Source organism: Saimiri boliviensis, chromosome 16 (genome assembly GCF_048565385.1).
Source record: "Saimiri boliviensis isolate mSaiBol1 chromosome 16, mSaiBol1.pri, whole genome shotgun sequence".
Classification (NCBI taxonomy): domain Eukaryota; kingdom Metazoa; phylum Chordata; class Mammalia; order Primates; family Cebidae; genus Saimiri; species Saimiri boliviensis.
In genome coordinates, this window is record NC_133464.1 from 83,806,249 (window position 1) to 83,826,464 (window position 20,216).

The 20,216-nt window shown below is 40.0% G+C and overlaps 1 protein-coding gene across 3 annotated transcripts in view; it reads right to left on the minus strand.

Moving 5' to 3' along the window:
• The window catches only part of RNF17 (ring finger protein 17), a 110,160-nt gene extending 102,197 nt beyond the window's left edge, over nucleotides 1-7,963 (minus strand). For all 3 annotated transcript variants that reach the window (XR_012514458.1, XM_003919744.4, XM_074387922.1), the window contains exons 1-3: nucleotides 7,827-7,963; nucleotides 4,795-4,889; nucleotides 213-304 (exon numbers count right to left, since the gene is read on the minus strand). Coding sequence is in view for 2 of the 3 variants with exons in the window: in XM_003919744.4 (XP_003919793.2) it covers nucleotides 213-304; nucleotides 4,795-4,889; nucleotides 7,827-7,956 (317 nt within the window). In the remaining variant the exon portion in view is untranslated. The remainder of the gene's footprint in view (nucleotides 1-212; nucleotides 305-4,794; nucleotides 4,890-7,826) is intronic.
• Nucleotides 7,964-20,216: the final 12,253 nt, after the last annotated feature.

Here is a 20,216-nt window from a genome sequence, read left to right on the forward strand (position 1 = left end):
CTTTCTTTAAATGAGGACAAACAAACGCTGCTTCTTTAAAGAGCTGGAGTCTCCATTCCACTGACAGCTAAAATGAATTAGGAACTTAAAAGAGCGCTCCATAAACAGTGGGTTAGAAATACAGATTTAAGAATGACATTATCAATAATTCTAAAACTATTTCAGTAACACACTGACTCTTAAATATTCAAATAAATACACATGGGACATACGTCTTAGGCTGCAGTTTTTCCATTACAGGGTCTTCTTTAAAACATCCAGCCATTGGGTAGTAGCCTTGTCTAGTATTCACAGCTGTAGCAACCTTAGGACAAAATAAGGGTTCAGAAAAACAAAGACAGTTATCAAATACAATCTGTTTATCCAGAACCTAAACAACTATTTAAGTGTACCATTCATAAAATTAATAATAACCTTAAAAATCCTGAAATCCTCTGTAAATCAAGGAGAAAACTGTACTTACATGATGTTTTGATCCATTTTAATCTTTGAAAGAAATCAGGAATGTGGCAACTATTAATTTTTAGTTAATTAACAAAAACACGGAGAGAGATCCAAGATGGCTGATCACTAACAGCTCGGGATTGTAGCTCCCACTGAAAGCGCAAAGAATGAGAGGACGCCACACCTTCACATGAATTCTTGTTGCTCACGCACCAGGAGATTCCCAGCGGAGGAGCCCCACGGGTCGCCAGCGCGACTCTTGTGACCGGCGAGGCGGTTTTGCCGGCGCCTTGGAGCGACGGGTCTTGGTGCAGAGTCGGAAAAGCACCATTAATCTTAACGCCGCTGATTTGGTCGGTGCAGTGGGTTGCTCAGATTTCGGCGCTGAGAATCAGTAAGTTGGACGTCCACTCAGAAACCTAATTACAAAGACGGTGAATTCAAAGACAACAGATGTATAAATTTATAACGAAGGGAGGAAAACGGCCAAAAAAGGCTGAGAATGCCCAAGATCAGAACGCCTCTCCCTCAGCAGGGGATCACAGTTCCTCATCAGCAACGGAACAAGGCTTGATGGAGAACGAGTGTGTTCCAATTACAGAAGCAGGCTTCAAAATGTGGATAATGAGAAACTTCTGTGAATTAAAAGAACTTGTTATAACACAATCTAAAGAAACTAAGAACTTTGAAAAAAGGTTTGACGAAATGTTAACAAGAATACACAATTTAGAGAGGAATATAAGTGAATTGATGGAGCTGAAAAACACAATAGGAGAACTTCTGAAGTATGCACAAGTTTTAACAGCCGAATTGATCAAGCAGAAGAAAGGATATCAGAGGTCGAAGACCAATTCAATGAAATAAAACAAGAAGACAAGATTAGAGAAAAAAGGATACAAAGGAACAAGCAAAGTCTCCAAGAAATATGGGACTATGTGAAAAGACCTAATCTACGCTTGATAGGTGTACCTGAATGTGACGAAGAGAATGAATCCAAGCTGGAAAATACGCTTCAGGACATTATTCAGGAAAATTTTCCCAGCCTAGTAAGGCAGGATAATATTCAACTCCAGGTAATACAGAGAACATCACAGAGATATTCCTCAAGAAGAGCAACTCCAAGGCACATAATCGTCAGATTCACCAGGGTTGAAATGAAGGAGAAAATACTAAGGGCAGCCAGAGAGAAAGGTCAGGTTACCCACAAAGGGAAGCCTATCAGACTTACAGCAGATCTCTCAGCAGAAACCCTACAAGCCAGAAGAGAGTGGGGGCCAATATTCAACATCCTTAAAGAAAAGAACTTTCAACCCAGAATTTCACATCCAGCCAAACTAAGCTTCAGATGTGAAGGAAAAATAAAGTTTTTTTGTGAATAAGCAAGCACTCAGAGATTTCATCACCACCAGGCCTGCTTTACAAGAGCTTCTGAAAGAACCACTACACATATGAAAGGAACAAACAGTATCAGCCTTTCTAAAAAAATTATCAAAAAGAGCATCAATATAATGAAGAATTTACATCAACTAATGGACAAAATAGCCAGCTAATGGCAGTATTAAACTCACGTATATTATTATTAATTCTAAATTTAAATTGACTAAATCCCCCAATCCAAAGACAGGCAATTTGAATAAAAAACTAAAACCCATCAGTATGCTGCATCCAGATCCATCTCACATTCGAGGATACACAAAGACTCCAAACAAGGGATGGAGAAAGATTTACCAACCAAACAGAGAGCTAAAATAAATAAATAAAAAGCAGAAGTTACAATTAAGCAACAAAGATCAAAAGAAGCAGAGAAGGACATTATATAATGATAAAAGGATCAATGCAACAACAAGAAGAGCTAAAGATCCTAAATATATACGCACCCAATACAGGAATACGCAGACATACAAGACTTATAAAGAGACTTAGACTCCCACATAATAATAGTGGGAGACTTCAACATTAATATTAGACAGATCAATGAGACAGAAAATTAACAATGATATTCAGGACTTGAACTCAGATCTGGAACAAGTAAATGTAATTAACATTTATAGAACTCTGCACTTTAAATATACAAAATATACACTCTTATCAGTACCACATCATATCAACTTAGAAGTTTAAAAGAAATCTTGGTTGGCTCCTTGTTTGCTATTCTCTTCCCTCATTTTCTTTCATGTCTCCATTATTAAGGACAATTATAGGCATACCCATATTTAGACTGCATTCTAGCTCGGGCAATAAAGCAATACCCCCATCCTCTCTCCTTCTTCCTTTCTCTTTCTTCTTCTTCTTTATTCTTTAAAAAAAAAAAAAAATTAACAAAAACACTTCATTCTACCATAATTCTAAAGGAAATACTAGCAGTACTTTCAATTTTACTTTAAAATTTTTAGACCAGGCACAGGGGTTCACGCCTATTATCCCAGCACTTTGGGAGACAGACGTGGGTGGATTACCTGAGGTCAGGAGTTCAAGACCAGCCTGGCCAACATGGTGAAACTCCATCTCTACTAAAAATACCAAAAAAAAAAAAAAAAAAAAAAAAAAAATAGTTGGGCATGGTGGCAGGCACCTAGAATCCCAGCTACTCGGGAGGCTAGGGCAGGAGACTCTCTTTAACCCAGGAGGTGGAGGCTGCAGTAAGCCAAAACTGTGCTATTGCACTCCAACCCGGGCAACAAGAGTGAAATTCCGTCTCTCAAAAAAAAAAAAAAAAGGGGTCGGGGCGGGGTGGTGGGGAAAGATGGATGGAACAGGTCACTTATCTCTAAAAGTTAAAACTAGTCAAAATGATACAAAATAGATTTATCACAACATTTAAAATCAAAATTAGTATTTGTAAACACATTATAAACACTCTTACCCATTATCCAAAATCCTAAGTAGTCCAAGTATAACAATTTCAGAACATTAAATGTGAAATCATTTGCCAAAAAAGGCAGAAAGTTACTGTTCAAACATTTCTTAAAAAAAAAAATTAAAACTGGATAGATATGGACACAGATAGTTCCAGCTGTCTGCTCCTTTCTTTTCCCTTCACTTATTTTTTACCCACAAGACTGAATGCATTGGGGATCTACCACAACCACAGGAGGAGGGCTCACTTCATCTTAACCACATAGCCAGCCACATCTGAGAAGCCCCATGTCAAAAAAAGAGAACAGGTTAGGAATTTCCCACAATAATATACCCAAAATAGGCAGCTTCTGATATGTAATTCGTTTGTTATAATTGAAACTTTTACTAATTACAATATGTTTTTTTTTTTTAAACCATATTTAACTTGCAAGCCAGTTAATCCAAACCTAAATAATGAAAGGTTATTTAGTGGTCTGGAAGCTTAGAACTTTTACATAATTCAGATTTGATTCTTAGCAATCCTAGGAGATAAGACAAAGCAGGTATTATACCCATCTCACATATGAGGAAACCCAAGCTAGGCTGACAGGATGAGAACTATATTCTAGGTCTCATGTCTCCATATGATCTCCCACACTGCCACAGAAAACAAATGATTCAAAGCCTTATCATCTGATTTCTCCAGTAAAACATTAAGAATTTACAGCTTGAGGCAACTTTCCAAGAACATACTATATGAAGTGAACTATACTTATATTTGTATTAAATGTATAGAATATCAAATAAATTTTATTTTGCATCCTTAATTCTCATTCTTAGAGACAGATTTAATCTTAATGGAATTGTTTTTTAGTGCTTCTAAAGTACAGATTTTAGGCAGTAGTTTTGCTTCTCTACAGTTTTGTAGAATGGCATCTCCACAAATGTACACTTGATGACATACAAAGGTTGAGGGCAAGAGGAGTTCAAATTTGCTTGCATGGACTGGTGTGTAAAACGGGGGGCTAGGGTTTTTAAAGGAATATACACCATTAAAGTAAACAAAAAGACAATTTTCCACAGAAGTCCCCAAAGAATCAAAATATGCAAGCCAATAAGTGTATCACTTTAGCCTTTTATTTTTCTTATCACTTTGAACAATTACAAAATGGATAGGAAAAGTTTTATCTTGTGTTAGGTTTCTTTGCTTAAAGATTCAGCAGCAAAAATGCCAGTGTTTAGTCCCCACACCCCCACCCCCGCCCCATTTTGTATCTCGCTCTGTGGCCAGGCTGAAGTGCAGTGGCACGATCTCGGCTCACTACAACCTCCACTTTCCGGGTTCAAGTGATTCTCCTGCCTCAGCCTCCCTAGTAGCTGGGACTACAGGCATACACCACTGTGCCCAGCCAAGTTTTTGGTTTCTGACTAGAAGTATGTTTTACTTCTGTAGCATTTCTACCATTAACATTATATTGTGATGTGTTTAATGTGAAAAATTATAAAACTTACCTCACAATCAGGGCATGTAATTGTAGTGCATTCTTCAGTTATTAACAAGCATAGTTCACATAAAGCATGTCCACATTGAAGTTCATAACGGTGACCTATTGATGAAATTATTATTTTGATGATGATTATCAAGACGGGGCCTTGCTTTGTTGTCCAGGCTGGAAGGCAGTGGTGTCATCACAGCTCACTGCAGCCTCCACCTCTTGGGATCAAGTGATCCTCCTACCTCAGCCTCCCAAAAGTAGCTGGGACTACAGGTGCGTCCCAAAACACCCTAATTCAACTGATGAAATTCTATTGTGATTAAACTGTCCATGGTGTGTTAATGCTGAATGGGCAATACTAATCAAAGGGAAATTCAAAGGGGATCCTACTGTACAGGAAAAGATACCTACGACAGTTTGAAATGGGTGAATTACTGAATATACATAAGGAGTAACCAACTATTCACTGTCAGGAGGGAGAAAAATCAAGAACAAAAACCAAGCAGAGCTATGTAATAGCATCTGCAGGAACTCAGATAGCTATTTTGTACCTAGAATACTTTATGTTGTATTCATATTGTATTCATAAATATTCAATATTGTATTCATATTGGATTCATAAATATAAATATTCATATTTATTACACAAAGTGCTCTGGCACATTTTATTTTTTCTTTGTAAATATCACACTTAAGTGGGCTGGAGATAAAATAGCATTTTGGAAACTGGGATAACTAAATGGTATAATCCGCACTCCAATCCAGTTCTGTTTCCAAGTCTAACATTCTTTCTGATTGATCATACTGCCCTCTACTGCTTTATATTTCCCATCCTGTGAAGAGGTCAGGAAGGGCCAAACCTTCCTGGCCAGACCGTGCTCTCAGAACTATTTAAGACATCCGCAAGACCAGAAGCCAGATGCTACTATTATCACACACCCACAACTCACATAAAGATCATTTTCACAAACAGCATTTACGAAAGGAAATATCATAACTTGATTGAAAACCTAATATGATTTAAATCATCTAAGTAGAATTACAAGTTTGTAATAAGTAACATTTGTTTTAGCTAAATAATTTCAAGGATTTTTAAAGTTTTGCAAGAAAAAAAGGAAAACTAGATAAAAATCAGCCATCTTTTACTAGCAAAATACTTTATAGAGTTCTTGCTGAATTATAATAATTGCATTTTTTTTTTTTATTCTGAGACGAGTCTCGCTTTGCTGCCCAAGCCCCAAGCTGTAGTGCAGTGGCAGTATCTCGACTGACTGCCACCTCTGCCTCCTGGGCTCATGTGATTCTCCTGCCTCAGCCTCCTGAGTAGCTGGGATTACAGCTTTTTTTTTTTTTTTTTTTTTTTTTTTTTTTTTTTTTTTGAGGCGGAGTTTCGTTCGTTACCCAGGCTGGAGTGCAATGGCGCGATCTCGGCTCACCGCAACCTCCGCCTCCTGGGTTCAGGCAATTCTCCTGCCTCAGCCTCCTGAGTAGCTGGGATCACAGGCACGCGCCACCATGCCCAGCTAATGTTTTGTATTTTTAGTAGAGACGGGGTTTCACCTTGTTGACCAGGATGGTCTCGATCTCTTGACCTCGTGATCCACCCGCCTCGGCCTCCCAAAGTGCTTGGATTACAGGCTTGAGCCACCGCACCCGGCCATTTTTTGTATTTTTAGTAGAGAAAGGCTTTCCGTCATGTTGGCCAGGCTGGTCTCGATCTCCTGACCTCAAGTGATAAGCCCCGCTCGGCTTCCCAAAGTTCTGGGACTACAGGCGTGAGCCACCGTGCCCAGCCTTGCATTAATTTTATTTTTTTAAAAAGGTTTAAAAGTTTCCCACCCAACTGAAATACCTGAAACTTGCTTACAACCATGCGAAATTTTAAAGCCCTATTTAACTTCCAGAGATAAAACTGCCAACAAAGTAAAAACACGTAACTGTTCCTATAAAATTTCTGATACTGAGTAAGTTAATCTGTGGTACATTACAGCTTAAAAAGCACTTTCCGGATTCTAAACACAGCCACTACTTTTCCAACTGAGTTTTTCTAAGCATTATAATACAAATGTATGGAAGAACTACTCATTTTAAAAGGTTGTGTTCTAGAACTTTATTCAGTGCTTTTTATTTCATTCCAAAATGGAGACTTTCTACGTAAAGGCAGCAGTGAGCTAAACCCCAAGTAGAAGAAACTTGGTTCTCCACTGAAATCACAACGTTTTCCGCAAAGGCGCACATCTCAGAGTCCATCTTGACAGGACTGAGAAAACTAATAGAATAACCTTAACTTTGAAAGTATAAACATTAAATGGTTACGCCAGGTAATACGAATTTTTCAGTAGCTCCAGCTGAGATTCAACAACTCATCTGTATCAGAGCACTCTATTTTAAGTCACAATTAAAATAACTTAAACCTGTGATCACTTGAGTAGATTGCAGATAAACAGATCAATAGTAGTGCAGTGTATTTTTCCCTTCACTTATACACACACACACACCATAAGGTGCACAAAAGAAACCATCATTTTCCAAACAGTGCTTCAGGTGAATGTGAGCCATAACGTAAAAAAAAACAAGACAAAAAAACAAACACGACACAAACAAAAAAATGCTAACATCAAAATCCAAAACCATTTCACAGTGGTCTGCTTGTTACTCCTACAACAAAAACTACACAAGAAAATCAAGTTTCATTCCTTCTTGATGACAATACAATGGGCTGCATTTCTACGTCTACTTTTGCACGAACCCGCCAACCTGCCGTGGGGGGGTTGATTAAAGCGAGCCGGGCCCCCATCCTCCCAGCTGGAGGGTTGGTGAGGCCCGGGTGGGAACGTGGAGAAAGCCATGAAAGGGCAGCTGGGCTCTAACCGACCCAAGTGCAGCCTTCTTGGGGGTCGTCTGCAGCTCGCAGGAGGCCTGTGACGCAGTTCCCGGGGACACCTGGCTTGGATGCGGCTGACCATGCCTCACGCGCCCACGAGCTCACCGGCCCCCAGCCTTCCCTCCAGGCTGCCTCCCCAGCAGGTGGGCCCTTGGGCTCCTCACCGGATGCTCTGGACACCCTCCTTCCACACCTAGTGCACTGGATTTCAGCGGCCCCCCAGGGCTGACTCTTCCTCCCCATCCGCTGGAAAGAAAACCGGGCAGACGCAGCCTTCGAAGGTTCTGCCGCCATCGCTGTCTCTTTCTTCTGGAACAATCGCAGCGTGCTAGTACCGGCGGCCCTCGCGGCAGCGACCAATCATGGGAGGCCAGCGCCTGCAGATAGCCAATCAGTGGGCCTGGAAATTAAAGCCCGCCCCTGAGCTCGCCCTTGTGGGGGCTGTTTTCCGTTATCTTGGGCGTTACCATTCCTAGAAGGGGTGCTTTGTGGTCGTTAAGGACCGTTCACGTTTACGTTCTACCCAAAGAGTCACCCCTTTAGCACTTTCAGTCGTCCCAAATTAAAATGTATTTTAAACAGTATTACTTACATTGTGGGTGATTTCATAAATAATAATGACTTGTGTTGAAGCAATCCCCTTTTGCTGTTGTGTCGGGACCAGAAGCCCCACGCCTGTGTGCTGGAGGCATCCAGGGCTTGGTTAACAGTAGCGGGAGTGGGGAAGCTCAGCAGCAGCCGTCATGGGGCGGGGGGAGATTCAGTGATTGCTTCCAAATTAAGGAGTGCTCACCAGTACTGCTGTTGAGCCTAATGATACACAAGGCAGAGTGCCGAGAGTGGTTGGGGATGCTAAGAATTTATGAACTCATAGGTTTCTGCCTGAGAGATATACAACTCCCTAAAAAAACGGTAATTTCCACCAAGATGGCTAAGTGTTAAGCGCTGGACATGTGTTAGGGACGATAGGAATTACTGTGTTCTGCCGGGCGCAGTGGCTTACGCCTGTAATCCTAGCACTTTGTGGGGGGCTGAGGTAAGTGGATCACCTGAGGTCAGGAGTTCGAGACCAGCCCGGCCAACGTGGTAAAATCCTGTCTCTACTAAAAATACAAAAAAAAATTTAGCTGGGCCTGGTGGCGGGCGCCTGTAATCCCAGCTACTCGGGAGGCTGAGGCAGGAGAATCTCTTGAACCCGGGAGGTGGAGGAGCCGAGATCGCGCCATTGCACTCCACCCTGGGCAACGAGCGAAGCTCCGTCTCAAAAAGAATTAATGCATTCTGAAGAAATGAAGTCAATATGGTCTACAGTGGTATGAAAAGTCTTTCTAGAGGATATACGGTTAGCACTAGACCTTACAAGATAAGTAGTACTTACAGGAGTAAACAAGAAATAAGGGATTCCAGGGATAAAGAACACATCGGCAAGGGAAGGGAGACGGAATACACAGTGGCTTCTTGAGAATTTTAAGGCCTTTTAGCCAGAGTACAAATTTCCTTAAAGTAAGTTTATTTGGAGAGGCATGTTAGGGAAAAATTTTGGAGAATCTCGAGTGCCGGGCTGAGGAGTTTGGACTTTACTTTTTTTTTCTTTCTTTCTTTTTTTTTTTTTTTTTTTTTTGAGACGGAGTTGTGCTCTTATTGCCCAGACTGGAGTGCAATGGATCACTAAGCTTACTGTAACCTCTACTTCCCGGGTTCAAGCGATTCTCCTACATCAGTTTCCTGAGTAGCTGGGATTTACAGGCATGCGCCACCCCAGCTGGCTAATTTTGTATTTTTAGTAGAGACGGGGTTTCTCCATGTTGGTCAGGCTGGTCTGTAGCTCCCGACCTCAGGTAATCTTCCCGCCCTGGCCTCCCAAAGTGCTGGGATTATAGGTGTGAGACACCGAGCCTGGCCTGGACTTTACTCTTTAAGCAGTGGAGTATGTGAGACGTTTGTGAGCAAGGAATGAAGTAATCTGGTAGTAAGGTGGCAGGTGTATTTCAAACATATCACCTGGATGTGGCAAGGTTGCCTTTTGCTGCTAAGACTAAAAGCCTGGCCATATTCCTCATTTTTTTTCTCTCTACAATGTGTGTGGTGAAACAGAAACTGTGATGAATTCTGTTCAAAGGCTCATTTCTGCTCAAAAATCTTTGTAATTTGTTGCCTTTAAGAGAAAAGTACTCCCTGAATTTTCTCCATTCTAGGGCTCACCCAATAGTTTCTACTGCTAATCCGTGATGGAACTCAGAGCACTAACCAAGCGACAATTCTCATGTAACCAACTGACTCTTCTACAGTTTGAGCACTATTCCCTGTCTATCTGGAATGCTCATTGTTCACTCTTCATATTCTTTTTTTTTTTTTTAAATTAATTAAAGGAGTCTTGGCCGAGCACCGTGACTCACGCCTGTAATCCAGCACTTTGGGAGGCTGAGGTGGGCGGATCACAAGGTCAGGAGATTGAGACCATCCTGGTCAACATGATGAAACCCCGTCTCTACTAAAAATACAAAAAAAATTAACTGGACGTGGTGGCGCGCGCCTGTAGTCCCAGCTGTTCTGGAAGCTGAAGCAGGAGAATTGCTTGAGCCCGGGAGGCAGAGGTTGCAGTGAGCCAAGATCGCGCCACTGCACTCCACCCTGGGGGCTGGCGACAGAGCAAGACTCTGTCTCAAAAAAGAAGGAAAGAAGGCCGGGCGCGGTGGCTCAAGCCTGTAATCCCAGCACTTTGGGAGGCCGAGGCGGGTGGATCACGAGGTCAAGAGATCGAGACCATCCTGGTCAACGTGGTGAAACCCCGTCTCTACTAAAGATACAAAAAATTAGCTGGGCATGGTGGCACGTGCCTGTAATCCCAGCTACTCAGGAGGCTGAGGCAGGAGAATTGCTTGAACCCAGGAGGCGGAGGTTGCAGTGAGCGGAGATCGCGCCATTGCACTCCAGCCTGGGTAACAAGAGCGAAACTCCGTTTCAAAAAAAAAAAAAAAAAAAAAGGAAAGAAAAAAAAGAAAAAGAAATGGAGTCTCGCTCAGTCACCCAGGTTCAAGCAATTCCCCTGCCTCAGCCTCCTGAATAGCTGGGACTACAGGTGCACTCTGCCTCGCCAGGCTAATTTGTTGTATTTTAGTAGAGACGGAGTTTCACCATCCGGGGCTGGTCTCAAACTCCTGAGCTCAGGCAATCTGACGGCCTCTGCCTCCCGAAGTGCTAGGATTACAGGCATGAGCCACCAAACCCCGCCCATATTCTCCTTATCCCTCCTGGGTCAGCTTTAGAAGCACTTTCTTCTCAACCATCACCTTTCTCTTCATGCTTAATGCTACTCTAGCACGTAGCAAGCCTTTTTTTTTTTTTTTTTTTTTTCATCTGGGATAGCTGAATGTAATTTGAATAATGACAATCTCACTGCATGGGATTCACCTTGGGCCATAAAGTGGATATTTAACCTGGCTCTTGAGTTTCACCAGAGATGACTTTGGTAATTTCGGAAATTGAATTAATCTTGGATAAATCAGGGCGAATGAGAAATACACTGATACATGTTTATACCACATTCGTTAGTTTCTTAGCACTTACCAAGAGCCCTCAAATAGAGGAGCCAGTGTTGTCTTCCTAACATTCGATTTACGTTGTTTGAATCCTTTGTCTGGAACCCTTTAATGGCTTCCTGTGAATTGCAACAAAATGTTAAATGGCCTTGGAGGCTTGCGCTCTGCCTGCTTCTCTACCAGAGTACCTTTATAGTGCTCTAAAATCATCTCCTAAACAGATGAGAAATGAGACAAACCGGACTGCCATCTTGAGTACACAATTTTTATAAATTGCGTTGGACCTACAGTAAATGTCTTTTAGAGAGTTTCACTAAAGCTAAAGAGAAATTCAAAGATCAAATGGCAGCAGCAGATCAGAAAAAGAATGTAGAAGAACTGTGCAGGTCACAAAGTCAACTGGCAAGCTGCCCTTAGTCCTATGCACCTGAAATCAAATACATGGCAAGGTTAGGTTTCTTTGTTGTTGTTAAGCATATAAAATATTTATTCACAACATAAGAGTGGAATTAATAGAATAATGCTAAGCCAAAATATTAATATTCTAACATCAAAATAATCTACTGAATAGACATATTTCAACATTTAACGGAGTTAACCCATTCAGTTACCTTGTTGAGAATATACACAACAGAATAGTTTATACTGTTTCCCATAATGGCTGTTTTACATTCCCACTAAATGGATAAGGGTTCCTTTTTCTCCACATCCTTGCCTACACTTTTATCTTTTGTCTCTTTAAAAATAATCTCCATTCTAACACCTTGTGTAATATCTCATTGCGGTTTTAATTTTCAATTTCCCTGATGATTAGTGACATTGAGCATGGTTTCATATACCTATTAGCCATTTGTATGTCATCTTTAGAGAAATGTCTATTTAGGTCCTTTGTTCATTTTTTATTCGAGTTGTTTTCTTCCCACTGAGTTGTTTATGTTCCTTACGTATTTTGGATATTAACCCCTTACCAGCTGTACAGTTTGCAAATATTTTCTCCTATTCCACAGGCTGTCTCTTTACTCTGTTGACTGTTTCCTTTGCTATGCAGTTTTCTATTGTTTTATGTAATCCTGTTTGTCTATTTTTGCTTTTGTTGCTTTTGCTTTTGTTGTTATATCCAAAAAAAATCGTTGTCCAGACCAATGACATAGAGCTTTTCCCCCTATTTTCTTCTAGCAGTTCTACAGTTTCAGGTTATTTGTTTAAGTTTCTTTAATCTATTTTTGAGTTGATTTTTATCTATGATGTGAGATTATGATCTAATTTCATTCTTCTGCATGTGGATATCTAGTTTTCTGAGCATTGGAATAACTTTTAAAAGGTATTCATTCTCGGCTGGGTGCAGTGGCTCAAGCCTGTAATCCAGCACTTTGGGAGGCCGAGGCAGGCGGATCACGAGGTCAAGAGATCGAGACCATCCTGGCCAACATGGTGAAACCCTGCCTCTACTATAAATACAAAAAAATTAGCTGGGCGTGGTAGCATGTGCCTGTAGTCCCAGCTACCCAGGAAGCTGAGGCAGAAGAATTGCTTGAATCCGGGAGGCAGAGGTTGCAGTGAGCCAAGATCATGCCACTGCACTCCAGCCTGGTGCCTGGCAACAGAGCGAGACTCTGTCTCAAAAAAAAAAAAAAAGTATTAATTCTCCTTTAACATTTCTTTCTGGAAAGCTTGTATTACTTGTATTTATATTTACATTCTTTCAAGTTTATTTTCCCCTTGAGTAATGTGACTAGACCCTTACCTTGTTATCATAATCATTTTTCTCATCTTGTGTATATATGTGTGCATCACTGTATAGAACTAAGACTATCTTTAGTTAATTATTTATTTTTTGAGACAGAGTCTCACTCTGTCACCCAGGCTGGAGTGCAGTGCCGTGATCTCAGCTCACTGCAACCTCCACTTCCTGGATTCAAAAGATTCTCCTGCCTCAGCCTCCTGAACAGCTGGGGTTACAGGCGTGTTCCACCACACCTAGCTAATTTTTTGTATTTTTTGTAGAGAAGGGGTTTCACCACATTGGCCCGGCTGGTCTAGAACTCCTGACCTCAGGTGATCCACCTGCCTCAGCCTCCTAAAGTGCTGCAATTACAGGTGTGAGCCATCTCACCCAGCTGTAACTATCTTTATTCTTATAGAAAGCAATCTTGAGTCTGAGACACAGTGACTTTAATGTCTCCTAAAGTTTCGTTGTTTTCTTTTAAACTGGGTAGGAAATTCTTACCTCTCCCTCTCACATTCCCTCGCTCCCTTCCTTTTTTCTTTCTTTGATTAAATTACCTTTTTGCTAGGCTTCTGAGATTTCTCCCCACTCTGCAATCAATTTTTGACTAGAGATAGGCCTATGATACATCATTTTGAGCAAGTTTACCTTGCTCTTTAAATTTCTTGAGATGACAACTACATCATCTTGTGGTAGCTTTTAAAACTCTTGCTTTGGCTGGGCACTGTGGCTCATGCCTGTAATCTCAGCAATTTGGGAGGCTGAGGCAGGTGGATCACCTGATGTCAGGCGTTTAAGACCATCCTGGCCAACATGGTGAAACCTCATCTCTACTACAAAAAATATAAAAATTAGCTGGGCATAGTAGTGGATGCCTGTAATCCCAGCTACTTGGGAAGCTGAGGCAGGATAATTGCTTGAACCCAGTGGTGAAGGTTGCAGTGAGCTGAGATCGGGCCACTGCACCCCTCCAGCCTGGGTGACAGAGCAAGACTGTCTTTAAAAAAAAAATAAATAAATAAAATTCTTGCTTTCCTCACCCTTATTTCTATCATTTCTTGATTGCTCTGTTGAACTAATTTAGAATGTGCGTATTGGAAGTGTCATACCTTGAGAGTACTGAAAATTATTTATGTTGTTAGCAATTTATTTTGGCCCAGAAGGAACTACTACAGTTTTTACGTCCTGGTTCCATATGCTACATAATAAATGTTTTATGTTCCAAAAGAATTTTTAAATTGTGTTTGTGGGTTATGCTACCAGCAATGTAATATTAGCTTTAGCTTTTCTCCCAGCTCAGTTTTCCCCATGAGAAGTATTCACTTAGAAGATACAATCTTGACCTCTTCTGTCTCCATAACTCCAGAGATACATGTCATGTGTCCTCGTATTCATAGGCAATCTAGATCCCTTTTAATTCCAGAGCTACTCATTTCTAATTCAGAATGTTAGTTGTTTTTGATAGTGGACATCTATCAACTCTGACTTCTATTTCTCTTTTTGATTTTGCCAAAGATGTTTGCTCCAAAAATCAATCTTTTCTTCTTTTGCTTCCAGAGCTTAGACATACAATATACAAATACCATATGCAATGGCACTAAAATTTAGTGGTTAGTCCCCAGTAGCTCTCTTAAAAAGGGCTATCACTTCTTCAGCCTTCGTGCTTTCTATTGGATAAGGCTAAGATGATTAAGTGCTCTGAGACTGATCTCCTTCTGTATCAGCTTCCAATTAGAACCTTCTTACACCAGCACGTCATATCTATGATGCATCTATTTTTTTTTTTTTTTTGAGACCGAGTCTTGCTCTATCACCCAGGTTGGAGTGCAATGGCATGCTCTTGGCACACTGAAACCTCCGCCTCCCGTGTTCAAGCCATTCTCCTGCCTCAGCCTCCCAAGTAGCTGCGATTATAGTGTGTGCCACCATGCCCGGCTAATTTTTGTATTTTTAAATAGAGAGACGGGGTTTCACTATGTTACTCAGGCTGGTCTTGAACCCCTGACCTTGTGATCTGCTCGCCTCAGCCTCCCAAAGAGCTGGGATTACATGTGTGAGTCACCACGGCCAGCTTCTATTTTTAAAATATATGTTTTTCAGATATGCTCATCACTATAACAGAAGTTACTAGTCATGATGTCTATCATCATAAAAAGTGTTTATATTATTGCATGATAAGGCATGGAACAATTGATTATAAAATAAATATGGTAAAAACTTGAGGTGAGTGGTCAGAAACCAGAGGAATCAATAAAAACAAAAGGGGCAGATGGAAAGGGGCAAAGAGTGGGAAATGAAATGATCTTCGTGGAAAGTTCTATTACTCCATTCTCACACTGCTATAAAGAAACACCTGAAAGTGGGTAATTTACAAAGAAAAGAGGTTTAATTGGCACATGGTTCTGCAGGCTTTATAGGAAGCACAGTGGCTGCTTCTGGGGAGGCTTCAGGCGACTTACAATCATGGTGGAAGGTGAGGGACAGCTGGCATGGCTTACATGGCGGGAGCAGGAGGAAGAAGAGAGATCTGGTTTAAACAACCAGATCGCCTGAGAACACTATCAGGAGACAGCACCAAAGCAGTGGTGCTAAACCATTCATGAAGGATCCACTTCCATGATCCAGTCACCTACACCAGGCCCCACCTCCAACATCGGGGATTACAGTTCGACATGAGATTTGGGTGGGGACACAAACCCAAACCATGTAAAAAGTGAAACATCAGAGCAGGAGAGGATGTTTTGTGTTCATAGAATTGTCCAACTGGAGAAGAGGAAATACAGAAAGCATTATGTCATTCAAAATTGTGTATATTTTGAGCACATTTGTGGGAATACTAAATATTTCTGCTCACAAATTTTTCTATTATGTTCATTATACTTAAGAATATTGTCAGCTGGGTGCCGTGGCTCATGCCTGTAATCCCATCACTTTGGGAGGCCAAGGCTGGCAGATTGCCTGAGGTCAGGAGTTTGAGACCAGCCTGGTTAACACTGTGAAATCCCATCTCTGTTAAAAATACAAAAATTAGCCAGGCACGGTGGCACATGCCTGTAGCCCCAGCTACTCAGGAGGCTGAGGTAGGAGACTCACTTGAACCCAGGAGTGGAGGTTGCAGTGAAGCGAGATCACGCCACTGCACTCCAGCCTGGGCGACAGAGTGAAACTCTGTCTCAAGAAAAAAACAGATTAAAAAAAAAAAAAAGAATACTGTCCTGGCAAAGCCCTGCATATGATTGTATGCTTACCAAGTACAGTAGAATTTCAGCATGGGATTTGTAGTTAGGAAGAATAAAGCTCAGATAGGGAGGGATGAAATGTGTGAATCGAGGACCTTCCTTTCTTTCTTTTACTTCCTTTTTTCTGGAATCTAACACACAAGATATATAATTCACCATTTCATTGTGGAACGAGGCTTTTGTTCTTGTTCTGGAACATGGCAGCAGCAATCATTCTCCAGTTAGATCTAAATGATTGAATTGCAAAGTGAACTATCTTGGTGGTTAATTCATCTTCCCTCACCCCAGCACCCTCTTTTCCCAAGATCAAACCATGTTCTTTAGTAAGGAACCGTATCCACTATCAAGTAGCTTGGAAATTAAGAGGTCCAATGTGTCTTTCAAGTCCTTATTTCCTTTCTTTCTTTCTTTCTTTCCTTCTTTCTTTCTTTTTTTTTTTTTTTTTTTTTTTTTTTTTTTTTTTTGAGATGGGGTCTCAATCTGTCACCTAGGTTGGAATGCAGTGGCATGATCTTGGCTCACTGCAACCTCTGTCTTCCGGGTTCAAGTGATTCTTCTGCCTCAGCCTCCCAAGTAGCTAAGACAACTGGCATGCACCACCATGCCCAGCTAATTTTTGTATTTTATTAGAGATGGGGTGTCACCATATTGGCCAGGCTGGTCTCAAATTCCTGACCTTGTGATCTGCCCTCCTCAGCCTCCCAAAGTGCTGGGATTACAGACGTGAGCCACCACGCCCAGCCCCAAGTTCTTGTTTCTATTTGGTATCACGATGTCTTTTGCTGCTACCTCACTGATCTGTATAGAGAGGTCTGCAAAAATGAAGGGAATGGCAGATCAGTGTTATATATGGGGGAAGGCTTCAGTTGATTTTAAGTTATTCAGTGAATAGTTTTCTAGCTAATGGGTTGTCAAATTCTTTGCATCAGAAGCTTTTATCTGGTTGATAGGTTTTAGGTGAGCTCTGTACTGACCAGCAATGGAAAGGGAACGGATGCTATAAGGACCTGCTTTAAAACCAACATCAACCTCCAGAAGTGGATCTGAGTGGTTTGATTTATGCCCATGACATACATACCCAAGTCTGGAGAAAGTAATTTCAAAGGAGGACAAAAATGTATATAAACTAGGTAATCAAGGGAAAAAAAACCAACAGAATTCAAGCTATATATTTTCTGGATTTACTATGACTTCCACATACACAGAAAACAAAACGAGGAAGAATTATGATCAATTTATTTGATCAGTTAAAGAAACTGTATTTTTTCATGTAGTCAATTTTCTAATCTTTATTTTAGCAGACAGTATGTGAGTAATTTCTTTTACTAATCATTTCTGCTATTTATAAAGTTTATGGTAAATATTTGATGTTTTATATATTTATATATTACTTTTTGGCACTTACTAAAAATGTCACCAGTTGGTTAATGATGTCTGCCAGAAAGTCTTTCATATTTTTATGACATTATTTTATAAAAAGTAAAATAGATATTTGCGTGTTACTTTACCAATTAAAAGCATGATATCAAATGGGTAGATTCAGGAAATGAGTTAAGCTACTTAAGAGATACTTATATAATGCCAGTAATTAATTCAATATACAGAAAATGACTAAATTCCACAACTATTTATAATATTAGAATAATGTAAATTGTTACTTGTAAGTAATAGCAAAACATGTTGAATAATAGTGATTTCAAATGTGTTTGCTTTACATACTGTTTTAACTAGGAATGATTTTACCTATAACTAAAATACGACTACTGAAGGTAAAACAACATAATTATTTAAACCGATATATGAATGTTATAAAGCAATATGAGATCCATGAATAAAGTAATTTGGCTCCTTGTCGGCTTTTTTTATGATCTGTAGAAACACATAAAGTAACCTAGAAAGAAAAATGTGTTTAAATTCAATTGCATTTGACAATTAAGAGAAAACCTTGTTTGACAAAGTCTAGGCAGATAATTTCAGAGACAAAACTTTTCATAAAACAAAACTTAATCCTTTGCAAAAACCTTCAGAAATAAAAAGCAAGTATTTTCTAAAACTCTACCAGGGGGATTTAACATAGACGAGCTCAACTAGGTTTCAAGATCCGGAGGTAGAAGGATCATTGATGTAATCCAATACAGAAATGTATTACATATTTATATATGTTCTTGATTAATTTATTTAAGGGTTTTCCCATACACATATTCTAAAATATTAAACAATTCATATCATGGTGAGACAAACTCTTACCTAATGCTAGTGGCAATACTTGTGGTGTAAACGTTTCATTTAAAAAGACACAGCCATGTTCATTCCCACTAATTCAGTAATTTCAGCTTTGAGAATAATTCCACAGGAAATGACTAAAAACCAAACAAAAATGAAAACTATATCATAACAGTGTTTACTGTTTATAAAACAGAAAATAGGAAATGATTTAAATGTGTACTGATCTGTAACTGACTTAGGAGATTACAGTATATCAATCTGAGAAACATAGCAGTCAAGTGGAAAAGAACAAATATGTTATATATCTATATAGGAAAATGTATGTGATTTATAAATGAAAACAGCATAGTAGTAAATTCTCACGCATATCGCAAAAACTAGAATGTAATTATGTAACTATATAAACTATACATGAGGAAAAAAAGATTGAATAATGCAGTCATTTTTTTAAGACAGGGTCTCACTGTATCACCCGGTCTGGAGTGCAGTGGCACCATCATGGCTCACTGCAGCCTGGACCTCCAGAACTCAACCTGTTCTACTGCCTTAGCCTCCCAAGTAGCTGAGACTCTAGGCACAGGCCACCATACCTGGCTGATTTTATTTTATTTTATTTCTGCAGAGATGGGAGCTCAGTATGTTGCCCAGGCCAATCTACCCAGCCTTGGCCTCCCAAAGTACTGGGACTACAGGCATGAGCCACTATGTCTGCCAGCAATGTTTATTGAATAATACAATTGTGGGTAGAAGCAGGGATGACTGTTTTTACTCCAAGCATCATACAGTGTTATGGTGGGGGATGCATACTTGTCTTCTCAGATGTCTTCTGATTGCATACCACCTTCTTGCATAGCAGAAGGATCTGAAAGAAAATGAAACAGAGGCACAGAGAGACATAGAAGCAAGAAACAGAGAGGTGCTGCTTGCCTTTCTAAAGGTGTTCTGATTCTTTACAGGTGAGACTTGGCCTGCATGTCTACTCTTAGGGTCTGTGAAAATAACAAAAACAAAAACAAACCTCTTCTGTCATTATTATAAATTCTTTTCATTTGTCTTAGACCAGTTTGAATTGGATTAAACCAAGAAACAAAATTAAGATAATTTTAATATTTATATCACAATCTTTAACTTTTTGTTTTTGTTTTTGTTTTTGTTTTTTTTGAGACAAAGTCTCACTCTGTCACCCAGGCTGGAGTGCAGTGGTGCAATCTTGGTTCACTGCAACCTCTGCCTCCCGGGTCCAAGCTATTCTCCCGCCTCAGCCTCCTGAGTAGCTGGGACTACAGGCGGGAGCCACTGCGCCCGGCCTTAATTTGTATTTTTAAAAAGAATCTGTGTAAGAATAGTAAATATCCTATGTGAGCTAATTACATTACAAATATTGTCATTTACTCTAAGGTAGAAAGTTTTCGTTTTTATTGATACATAATAGATGTGCATAGTTTTGAGTTACATGTGATAATGCATATAATTTGTAAAGATCAAGTCAGTGTACTTGATCCATCACCTTAAGTCTTTTCTTCATGCTAGAACCATTCAAATTGGAAGTTTACTTATGGTGAAGACAGTTCCTTAAATAACATAGCTAATGTAAGCCAATATTTCTAGATAATATAACATTCCAATTAATGTTAAATAGCTTGTAAATATCATCTCTTCTTTCTGCTCTTTAGGTTGGAATCATTCCTGAGAAAGGTTTCCTTGACTCTGGGTTTGTTTAGATCTGTTAGGTACACCATAGTTCCTTGACATTTGTGTAACAGCCTTTCTATATATCTGTTTCTCCCACAAACCCCGTAAGCTTCTTGAGGTCAGGGACTGTAT